This window comes from Colobus angolensis, unplaced genomic scaffold (genome assembly GCF_000951035.1).
Source record: "Colobus angolensis palliatus isolate OR3802 unplaced genomic scaffold, Cang.pa_1.0 Scaffold11, whole genome shotgun sequence".
Classification (NCBI taxonomy): Eukaryota; Metazoa; Chordata; class Mammalia; order Primates; family Cercopithecidae; genus Colobus; species Colobus angolensis.
Window position 1 is genome coordinate 11,426,221 of NW_012112030.1, and position 12,143 is coordinate 11,438,363.

Consider the following 12,143-nt stretch of genomic DNA (forward strand, 5'->3'; position numbering starts at 1 on the left):
GGCCTCCCAAAGTGCTGGGATTACAGGCATGAGCCACTGTGCCTGGCCTAGCTTCTTTTTTTTTAATTTAATGCTGTGGTGATAAGCTAGTAAAGACTCTCTTTACTTTTATGTCAACATAAGAATGCTTTGTCAAGCAGTAACCTTGATTTTGTGGTTCCTTTAAAACAGGGAGTGTGGAGCGGGTACATTTGTCAACTTTGCATCCTTAGAGAGGGATGGAAAGCTTCCATACAACTGGTGAGTATTGTTTTGGAACAAGCTTCTACATAGTTTAACTGTGCTGTGTGTGCTCCAAAGTCAATTTTACTATCCTTTGGGGATAGTTTTGTCTGATTATCCTTTTGTAATTTCAGTGATGGTAGACTTCACTGGCTGGATCTTCACAGAATATAACGGTTTATATAAGCTCAGCGCAGTTCTGAAGTGGGGAAAACATCATGCTGCTCTGTATTTACAATATTAAACAAGGGACTGAAACGGTGGTGCACAGGAGCCCACACCTGTGCTGAAAAAGGGTTTAAATGCAGTAGCCGCACTGAACAAGTGGTGGCTAAACGCAAGAGAATAGATTCCAATGAAGCAGCTTGAGACAGATCAGCATCTCTATTTTATTTTATTTTATTTTTTATTGTTTTGTATTTTTTGAGGAGAAAGAATCCCGCTCTTTGGTCACCCAGGCTGGAGTGCAGGATGATCTCAGCTCACTGCAATCTCTGCCTCCTGGGCTCAAGTAATATTTCCATCTCAGCCTCCTGAGTAGCTGGGACTACACACACGCACCACCAAATCTGGCTAATTTTTAAATATTTGTAGAGACGAAGTCTCACTATATTGCCCAGGCTGGTCTCGAACTCCTAGGCTGAAGTGATCCTCCCACCTCGGCCTCCCAAAGTGCTGGGATTACAGGTGTGAGCCACTATGCCTACCCAGCATCTCCATTTTAAACTCACATTTCAGTGCCTGAGGCAATAACAGCCACCACTTCTGTTAAAAAATTATACAGCCCAGGCCAGGCGCAGTGGCTCACGCCTGTAATCCCAGCACTTTGGGAGGCCGAGACGGGCGGATCACGAGGTCAGGAGATCGAGATCATCCTGGCTAACACGGTGAAACTCGTCTCTACTAAAAAATCCAGAAAACTAGCCGGGCGAGGTGGCGGGCGCCTGTAATCCCAGCACTTTGGGAGGCCGAGACGGGCGGATCACGAGGTCAGGAGATCGAGATCATCCTGGCTAACACGGTGAAACCCCGTCTCTACTGAAAATACAAAAAAAAAAACTAGCCGGGGCCTGTAGTCCCAGCTACTCGGGAGGCTGAGGCAGGAGAATGGCGTAAACCCGGGAGGCGGAACTTGCAGTGAGCCGAGATCGCGCCACCGCACTCCAGCCTGGGCGACGACTGAGCAAGACTCCATCTCAAAAAATAAGAAAAAAAAAAAAATTATACAGCCCAGCATTCAGTTCTCATGCTTACAGATAAATAAATATCAAAGCCAGGGAAGTTTCATAAGAAAACTTCATTTTTCTTATGGCTTCATTTTTCTTTATGCTTGAGTATTAAGGATGTGGAAGGAGGAAGTGTTCGAATTTTAAAGAGCGTTGTCAAGAGATTAAATTGGTTGACATTATACCTGACAATGATAGATGAAGATGAACAGTCCTACCCAGTTCAATCAATGCCCAACAAAAGTACTAATTAAGTAAACATTTAACATGAAGCTGGTACTACTTACATGATCTAGTTTGTTTCTTTTGCAAGAAACTATGCAAAGTATATACAAATGAATATATGTCATATTAATCATTGTTAAGTTATTTCTTTCTGTTTTCTAACTCCTAAAATGGTTAATCTTAAAGAAATACACATGGGAGACTGGAAATTTTACAGAATCAATGAGGGAGGGAGAACTTTATTTAGGATATAAATTTTACTTCCCTCAGTGTAGCTGATACCTAGTTGAAAATCTAGTTGAAACCAGATTTCTTTTAATAAGACAATATGTTGTGCCACTTTGAAATTTTAACATGTATAGAATTTTGCTATTAAAAAACAACCCAACTGTGAAGAAAAAGAAATCCATCAACCCTTGACGGTGAACAGTTAGGAAACGTTACTAGGTTTGTTCAAATATATTAGTACTCTTTCCAAAATTAAGAGATTGACTCACTGATACTTGTTTCTTGCCTGGTCCACCCTTTTAAAAGGCCCAATGGGAGACCGGTGATGAGTGGCCCATCTAGGAACCAGTCCGATTATATGTATTTAATACCTGTGACTCATGAGAGTTAGGTATTAACTCACTTCACAGCCAGTCACAATTCATAGAATTTATGGGAGACCAGTCATGGGAGAATTGCAGCAAAAGAGAATTCACTTCAAGATCTTTCTATAAAATCAAGCACATCTTGCAGTTCTTCACAAAGACGGTTTTGCCGACTCTAGCATTTTCTAGCTGACTGAGAATAGATATCTCAGTGAAGATTTGTAATAAATGAAGTGACAAGGTGACAATATTTTTCCCCCTAATTCTCAGAGTAACTATAGATGCAGTCACAGGGTATTTTTAAATCTATATTAATGGGTGTTCTGTTTGACAAGTGGTTTGAATATCTGAAACCAGGCATTTTAAATCAACAGTCTGAATTAGAATTAAAGTGAAACTAAACTATTTTGCTCCTACTTAGCTGAATATCAGTGAGGTCACAGACTAAGTAGTTGATGAGCTACTTACCTTGAATGAATGATGTCAGAGTATCATCCATACCTCTGTTTTAATGGTTATATTTACAAATTGTATAGTAATTTAAAAATAATACAGAAAGTCACACTTAGTAGTGCAGCTTTATAAGAATGTCTCTTAAAAGCTTAGTCTTCATCGGAATCAGTATATGTGTGTATGTAAACTGACCTTTTTTTTTTTTTTTGAGATGGAATCTCGCTCTGTCGCCCAGGCTGGAGTGCAGTGGCACAATCTCGGCTCACTGCAAGCCCTGCCTCCCGGGTTTACGCCATTCTCCTGCCTCAGTCTCCCGAGTAGCTGGGAGTACAGGCGCCCACCGCCACGCCCAGCTAATTTTTTGTATTTTTTTGGTAGAGATGGGGTTTCACTGTGTTAGCAAGGATGGTCTCGAACTCCTGACCTCATGATCCGCCCGCCTCGGCCTCCCAAAGTGCTGGGAGTACAGGCGTGAGCCACTGTGCTCAGCCTAAACTGACCGTTTCTATTTTCTCACACAAGCTGCTATTTAGCTGTCAAATTATGTTATAGAGGTTTCTTAAAATAGGCTTAAGCATAGGAAGAATAATATGCAAGAATAAGCCTCAAGATAACTAATGAGGCATTTAAGTGCTTCATTTGACTGAATGCAAAATGTAATCACCTGGTAGCAGACTAATTGACACAAAATAAGGTGAAAGAAATATATCTGATTACAATAAAGTCATGGGTGAATAAAAACTGATTTTGTCAATATTGTAGCATTTAAGCCCTCACGTTTATATTTCACAAAATGCATTAATATTTAATTGTAATTAAGGTGCTTGTCATATTAATTAATCCCAGTAGGTAATTTACTTATATCTATTCACAGTTTATATTACTAACTCTTGCAACTTTTTCATCTTTCCATCTGTTATCTATTAATGCACACAGGCGTAGGAGTATATTTGCTTTCTTAACCCTGCTACCCTCATGTCTTTGGACTGATTATCTTTTGGCATTTTATATTAATCCTTGGTAAGTGATTTTTTTTTTTACTGTTTAACACAAACTCTTTAAAAGTCAGCTTTCAAGAAGTAAACAAAAAGGAAAGTTTCTTTTTAACTATTTTGTATGTTCAATAACATCTAAAGTTATTAATCATGTATTGAAGTGAATTAAAGCAGTTAACGGTACAAGGATGTTAACTATAAGGTTTTCTGTTAAATTTTTTTCCTTGATGTTCTTGGCAAGCATTTTTTCCCGTTTAATACTAGTTATTTGCTTCTTCATTGAGTTAATCTATTGGCCTCTCATCTTTGCAAATAATGCCTTCCATTTTCCATTATCATCTTCATCCATTAGAGAGCTCCAAATTTTCAAGAAGGTAGAAATGCATTAAGAAGGAGAAATCAGAGTCTATACAGTTCTGTGTATCTGAGGCCTCCTTGTTTTTATAATAATGCTAACTCAGTGACTATGAAACAGCTAACTATATGCAAGCCTCTTTGTATGATTATTTCATTCTCCCCCACAATCCTGCAGAGAGTATTTTAGTCCCATTTTAGAAAAGTGGAAATGGAGGCTTAAGGAGATTAACTGTCTTAACAGCACATTCCACTATCTACAAAATCCAGGTTCCAAACTCAGGTCTCTCTGAAATCTGATCTTTCCTCTGTAAAGAGCAGACTCCTTGAATTTCTTATTTTCTTAACTTCTAGATCATTTTAATGATCAAATCGTGAAGTGTTCCTTTTGACTTTTTAATAGGTAATAATAATAGTAACCTTGAATTCTGACACTAAAGAATCAAGAACTATTTCTTTTCCTGTGCTATAAGATAAAAGGTAGCGGTTTCCCAGGGAACTGACAAAAAAAGTCATTGTCCTTAAATATTAATACCTAGTGTTTAGGTACTAAATTATGTATAGACAGATCCATAAATGTGGGCAACTTGAAAAGGTCTCAGAAGAAAACAATAAAAATATCTGATAGGCTGGAAAAAAAATAGCTTATGGGGTGGTGGTGCGGGTATGAGCAATCTGGAGCATTTATTTATTCAAAAAGACAATTGACCAAATATTCTTCAGCTCCTCCAAGGACAGAATAAATACAGCTGGCAGAATTCAGGATTTCAAGTTGCACTGGAAGAAACATAAAAAAGGATTTCCTCAAAATAGAGATTGTTAATTCCAGAACTCATATCTTCTTTAAAAAAAAGAGACTAGAGGAAAGCTTTTGAAACAAAGTAGACATGATGTATAAGTAATTAAGTCAAAGGAATGTGCTAGATGCTGAGGACCCATTCACTGTTATTCTAAGTTCATTGTTGTTACGGTTTTTAGTATAGGGCTTCAGCGCAGTCAACTCCATATTTTCAGTATTTGACATCAAATAGTTTTCACGTATATATAGCACACATAAATTCCATTTCGACCTTTAAAATATACATTTACTTTTAACTGAACATCTACTAATCATCCTCAAATAGTGTGCCTATCGTTAAAATACTGATAGCAAATACCCATAAAGTATCCCAGATTGCAAATAAAATGAAAGAAAGATGCATATATCATTTCCTTGCTTAATTCTCTGAGAATTTCTCATTTTTCACAGCTCATTTTTAAGCTTCTGTAAGGTAGGCCTGTGCTAATAAGCAAGTATTCCTTAATAGGTCTCGTTGATGAACATATCTTCAAATTTCAGCAGCTCTCACAAGGTCTGCTATTTATAGTACCAATCAAATTGCACGAAACCCAACTTATGGGGAGAAAATACCCTTCAGTAATTTTTAGAAAAATCACCTTGAAACTGTAAATGGTTGTCTCCAGGTGAGAAGAGAAGGTAAAACATAGAGCTCCATGCTTTTTATCACTTCAGTAAATTTCACACATACTAACTAGTGAAAACATACTGGATATAAACTATGTTCTCAGCCCTTTTGTACAATGCCAGATACAAAAGAAGTGAAATTCATGTTCCCTGCTCATTGAAATACAGCTTCTACTCACACAACCACTCCAATTCCCTGTTTGCTTCATCTAATAACTTGTGGTTATTTTCCCCTGCTTTCATTGGCTAAAGAGTCATTTTTAATCCTCCTAATGATGTGTTTGTCTTCATATTTCACCTACCCTGTTAACAACAGCTGTAAATAACACAGCCATCTCCCCAGAGGCACACTGCCTAACACACTGTCCAACTTTCTTTCTAAACTGTCAATTTCTTGGAAATATATATTCCTGTTGATTTTCTAAAACCCATCTGATGTCACTAGTGGTTTGTTTGGAAATCAAAAAAACTCTTTCTCTCTCTCATAGTGTTGCTCGAATCTTTTCCTGGGGTGGTAGCAGAATCAGTGTGGAGCACCAGTGCCCAGTTAGATTAGTCTCAGGATTGTATTCTGCAAGGATTTCTGACTTTCATAACTTACAGTATGTTTCCTATTGAAAGAAATCATCTAAGTCGAACTAGCTATATCTAGATTTAGTGTTAAATCCTTTTTTTTTTTTAACTGCCATAATGACCCTCATGCTTTACTCAGGTATTCATCTGCTTGTTCTCAATCCTAAGCAGTTGGCATTTTAAGCAATAAGTGGCATTTAGTTGAAAATGTTCAGCTTTACTCATGATGATTGCATGTTCTATTTGAAGAATGATATAATCCTAAAGTTCTTTTTAAGATTTGGGGATGGTTTCTGCTTACCTCATCAAAGAGTAAGCAGCACTTACAAAACTGGAGACTTTTAGAGTTTTGTTTTGTCTTATTTTAACCATTATAAATCCCATGTCCTTGCTATTGCTTTTTTGGAATGAATTGCAGTGTGGATGGCTTTCCAAGACTGTCATAACCATGACTAACTTATGCAGAATGTATCTTAACTTTTGAAGTCATTAGGATTTTAAACCTTCCTAATGTAAGTGAAAGAGAAAAAATTACAAGTGCACAATCCTCTATGCATATATGCTGTATGTATGTCTAATGGGGTTTATTTATTGATTTGGAAAATCTTTTGCAATGAAAAGGCGATACCCTACATGTCCCACAAAATCGTCACTGTAACATGTGCACATATTGGCTCCTTCCAGAATGTGCTTAACTTAAAATTGCTAGCAAAGTCTTAATCTGCATGAATTTTCCCCCGGTTTTAGTCTTGTTCTAGTCTTGGAATTAGCACAGCAATTGAAAATGTAGGAACATTTTATCAGTGTTGCTGTGGAGTTTCATAATTCAATCCTGTCATGTTCCACAGCCTTAGGATACAGAAACTCTTTGGAATCAGCAAGATCTAAATAGAACAATGCAAATTGTATACAAATCATGATTACTTATGCCAATAAGTATATGATATGTCATACAAAACGTAGTATAATTATACATTATATTGAAAGTTCATTCAATAATGAATGCGATTGAAAGAAAAAAATGTGTCTCTCCTCCATGAATCAAGTTTCTACACAGCTGCCGAGTAGTAGCAGCTTAATATTTCAGCACTGAATTTATTCAATGTTACCCTCTTACATACGTTTGTTACTTCGTAGTTTCCTTTAAAGCCTATTTGGATAGGAAAGTATTTTTTTTGTTCACTCCTGATCACAAAATATGTTGGCAGCCTCCTGACTTTACCAGAGCTGTTAGTCATCTCCGCTGACATTCTGCTTTCCGAAAGCACTGAAGTAATTGGCACTTACTACAAGAAGTAAATATGGAATTCCTAAAACTAACTAAATTACCATCACGAGGCTGAATAAAAAGCACTATCAATAAATATTCCTTTAGGTTCCCAAACGTCTATAATATACAGCTATGTCCAACATGACAGTGTTTTTTGAGGGGATCAGGGAGAGGCAGAGTAAAAACTGGACTGATTTTTCCCTCTAAATCTCAGGTATGGAAGACAAAGAGGATGAGGGAGGAAAAAATAGAACAGGAACCATTGAACGGATTGTTTTCACTTAGAAGTGGGAGGAAATTAAAGCTACCTGAAAACCACAAACACCACTTGCCTTGCTGGATGTGTTCCTACATTTCCTGACCTGCGTTACTTTCTCTTCATCCACAAGTCCCATCTTTTCAATCAGAACATCACAAGCCCAAGTCTAGTGCTCAATTGTTAAAGGAATCATTAAGTGAAATTCTGAGGGTAACATGGCAGAGATATTTTGTTTCAGTTCAATTGAATAAGCGTTTATTGACCACCCACTATGTGTTTCATTAACGACGCTCAGCCCTGGGGGGGGAGTTATAAAGTGAGTGTAGCAAGGTGTGTACCTGCAACTAACAGTCACACCATGTGAGAAACTCTCCGTTTGCAAAGTGCTGTGAAAGCACAAAGTAGTGCTTCATCCTGCTAAAAGCTTTCAGGAAGTGGAGATATCCAAACATTCATAATTGTAAATATAAATAAATATTTGGACACATTAAAGTACTAAGATTACAACTGGTTATTTACTATAGACTGTTTATTTTCTGAAAAGCGGTGCTTCCATCAAAATTATGTAAAGACCTCTGCAAATTACTTACAAAAAAGTTTGCTATAATGTCATTCATACAATCAATCATGTTTCAATATTTATTATTTATAGAAGACAATAAGAATACAATCACAAAGTGCTTCGATAGATACTGTTAGCTTTAGATAACTTAGGTGAGTTATCTTACTTGGTTGGGTGAAAACCATTATCGTAATTATCCCCTAAACAAATATAACTAACTAAAGCATGCATTAGCATTTCTTGTGTTTCAGCTTGTAGACTAGTAATGATGAAGAGCAAGCAGGAATAGGTCCAGTTCTTCAGATAGCTTAAAAATTAGTTCAAGATGAAATAAAAACAATGCCATAGTAGAATTGTATAAGATACATGTCCACACTGACAGCACACATCCACATCCCCAAAGAAAAATGTCAGAAAAAGTTATTTTAGTCTTTAATTAGAAAACAACATTCCACCTTCTCTCTTTATTAGTTCTCCATTTTATTCCCCAATTCTTCCTTCCTGCCTGTAGAAACTGGAGGGTTCAGGTGGTAGATAAATACTTCTATACATTTACAAACTGCTCTAGCAACTTAATTGACAGCAGTTAAAAATTTCATTTCTAGAACTCAGTTCTTGGCAAATGGAAAGTATAAAGTGCAGATATGTTCATGCAATCTAGTCGAGTTTTAAAAAATGGATCTGAAATTATTATTATCTTCTCATGTAAGGAAAAGTAATTAAACAAACCTGATGTGTGTTTAATGAAAATTAAATAAAACTGAGGTACCTGATGTAATTATTGAAAGCTCTTCAAGTTTAATTATTATGTTAATCAGTTCTTTTGCCCAGATACATTTGTCTTTTCTTTTTTAATTATTAGGAGTAAAAATGGTTTAAAGAAGAGGAAACTGACAAAGTAAGTTTTTCTTACTATGTCATTTAAAAGGATGTTTGTTATAATAATCTTAATGTTCCAATTAAAGATTGTTTGTCTTCAAATAGAAGAGATGCTTAAGAAAGAGGCAAATGCATATTATGATAGCTAAGCCAATGTATTGGTCGTTTATGCCTGAGTGGCAGTGGCCACCAGAAAAGTGTATCACAGAAATCATATCAGAAATAAGGACAATGTTTATCATATCAAATCTGAGAGAGTGGATCGTTAGTAATTTTTAAAGTCTTAGAGGAGGAAACATGGTATTCTAAATACAGTATATGAAAACCTAATATTTAACTACATCAAAGAGTTTCAAAAATCCTTTTAGTATTTTGAAATTCTGTGTTTATTGCAGGAAAAGGCTTTTACTCTATTTGATATTATAATAAATACTTTGATAATGCTGTCTCAACAAACCTGTACAATAAATAGAAAAGATAATTAATCTAGCCTGTGGTTTTCCTTATCTATTAAAGCATTAAATCAGAAGAATTACGATTGTGGGGAGTGAAAATTAACCCTCAGTTGATTTCAAAAGCCTACTAGATTATCACCTCCACGCCTTTTCTTAGTTATATTTCTACCTATGAAGAGTGGAACTTTCCTTTATATAGAGTTTGTTCTTGATACTTGCCTAGATAGAACACTGGTGAATTAGTACAAGAAGGCAATTAGGGGGTCCCGCCAGATCTGTGGCATCTATGCTTATGGAAAGAAATCATGAGTAATCCATGACATAATCCGAAAGAAAACTTGATGTAAAAATGTTTCTAGTTAGTCTTGAGTAGCATATAATTTTATGGCATATATGAAAACAGAATAATTTTTTCTAAGTCAATTTCATTTTTTATTTATTTTTATTTTTAAATTTATTTTATTTTATTTTTTTGAGATGAAGTTTCACTCTGTCACCCAGGCTGGAGTGCAGTGGCACAATCTTGGCTCACTGCAACCTCCATCTCCCGGGTTCAAGTGATTCTTCTGCCTCAGCCTCCTGAGTAGCTGGTACTATAGGCACATGCCATCATGACTGGCTAATTTTTGTATTTTCAGTAGAGATGAAATTTCACCATATTGGTCAGGCTGGTCTAGAACTCCTGACCTCATGTGATCCACCCTCCTCAGTCTCCCAAAGTGCTGGGATTACAGGTGTGAGCCCCCGTGTCCAGTCTCGAAGTCAATTTCAAAGCAGCACACATTCCATTGGCTCATACCAACTGATGTTGGAGAGATAAGACCAGACTGAATAGAGGAGAGGGTACTGTCAACTGGGAGGGATGATTTCACAGAAACAGAAAGACTTTGTTACCAAAAACTATTGGTTGGGTTGGCAGGTAAACTAAAGAGGCAGAGTCTAGAGCATTTTGAAGATAGTGTCCTTGGACAAAAAGGAGAGAATATCAAGGCTTGCTCCTCCCAAGACCCAGGCAAAGAAAAGAAGGAGAAGCAAGACCCAGACAAAAGATATGGTAGAGATTAGGAGTGGTAGAACATACCCACACGCAAAAAAAACTCACATCAATTCAGCTTCCGCCTTCCCCCTCTCATTGTCCTTTGAGTCCTCTCTCCTTCTCTAGAAGACAGTTCTTGAGAGGCTTTCCTCTCACCTTTTTATTTGCCTTCTCTACCATTTCTCTTTCACTCCAAATGCCCCACCACTACCGTGTCCCCCTGGTTCTCATTTTCTATCTCCACTTGTCTTCATTCCATCTTTCCTTTCCTTCACTTCCTCTTTTCCTTTTTCCTCTGTAGGTATTTGTCCTTTTGGTCTTTGCTCCCTTCCAGCTTTCTTTTTCTTCTCCTTGTCATTCTCCTTCTCCCTATGTCCATTCTTCTGTTTCCTATTCCTTCCTCTCTCTCTCTTTTTCCTTCTGCTTCTTGCTTTTGCTTTTTTTTAACCCATAAATACTTCGTCTGGTTTGCCTTCAGTGTACATGTGCCCATTTTCCTAGTAACAAGATGAAAGCCAGAGTTGTTAAATCCAACTTTAAGGCCAATACACAGCCCAAAGACACCAGCCAGAGATTGCCGTTCTAAGGGAGTTCATTCCAGGAGAGGAGTCCCAACCTTAGCCCATTATTTTGGAAGGATAACAAGTTTGAAGTGGGATGAGTTCTGAACCAGGACTTGGTCTCCCTGGATTCCAGTGAGACTTCTACTGCTTCGTAGACATGTGATGTTGGGCTACTCATTTAACTGTCTTAGCCTTGGCTCTTCTGCTGGAGCTTGGAGCTAATGTTGTCTATTCCTACCTCAGGGATTGATTAAGCAAGATAATGCATGTGAATATTTATGAAGTGTAGCATGTTTTATAAGTGAGTTATTATTATTAACTAAAAACATTTCAGTTTAAAGTATTCTCTGGAAGATATAATGCTCTCTAAAATTTACTAAAATATTAACATAAATGAATTTATCAGATGAGCTAATCAACAATTTAAATGAGCATTATTAAATACTATGTATTTGCTAATTAGACATAAGACCACAGTTAGGCCGGGAGCAGTGGCTCATACCTGTAATCCCAGCACTTCGGGAGGCTGAGGCAGGTGGATCACTTGAAGTCAGGAGGTCAAGACCACCCTGGACAACATGGTGAAACCAAATCTCTACTAAAAATACAAAAATTAGCCAGGCGTGGTGGCACCTGTCTGTAGTCCCAGCTACTTGGGAGGCTGAGGCAGGAGAATCGCTTGAACCCAGGAGGCAGAAGTTGCAGTGAGCCTAAATAGTGCCACTACACTCCAGTTTGGGTGACAGAGCGAGACTCTGTCTCAAAACAAAAAAGACCGCAGTTAGATGATATAGGCTGAGTAACATGCCACAAGACCAAGGGAAGGGTCAACTATAAGGACCCTGCCAAAGTGGAAAAGCTTGAGTTAGATGACAGAATGTGGCATTCTGCAGAAGCAGAGAGCTACTTTAGAGAGCAAATTGGTTTAGGTAGGCTTTAGAGGAGATAAGTAGCTACAGAAAAACTATAGGAGATAAAATTGGATTCTTACTCTAAAAAAAAAAAAAAAAAAA

The 12,143-nt window shown here is 37.2% G+C and overlaps 1 protein-coding gene across 2 annotated transcripts in view; it reads left to right on the forward strand.

Annotated features, from left to right (window-relative positions):
* PTPRO (protein tyrosine phosphatase, receptor type, O) overlaps positions 1–12,143 on the forward strand; it is a 278,428-nt gene that overhangs the window by 236,248 nt on the left and 30,037 nt on the right. The window contains exons 16-18 of one of the 2 annotated variants that reach the window (XM_011954422.1): positions 172–240; positions 3,656–3,739; positions 9,060–9,095. In XM_011954422.1, coding sequence (XP_011809812.1) covers positions 172–240; positions 3,656–3,739; positions 9,060–9,095 — 189 coding nt within the window. The remainder of the gene's footprint in view (positions 1–171; positions 241–3,655; positions 3,740–9,059; positions 9,096–12,143) is intronic. The other variant, XM_011954430.1, reaches the window with a different exon arrangement.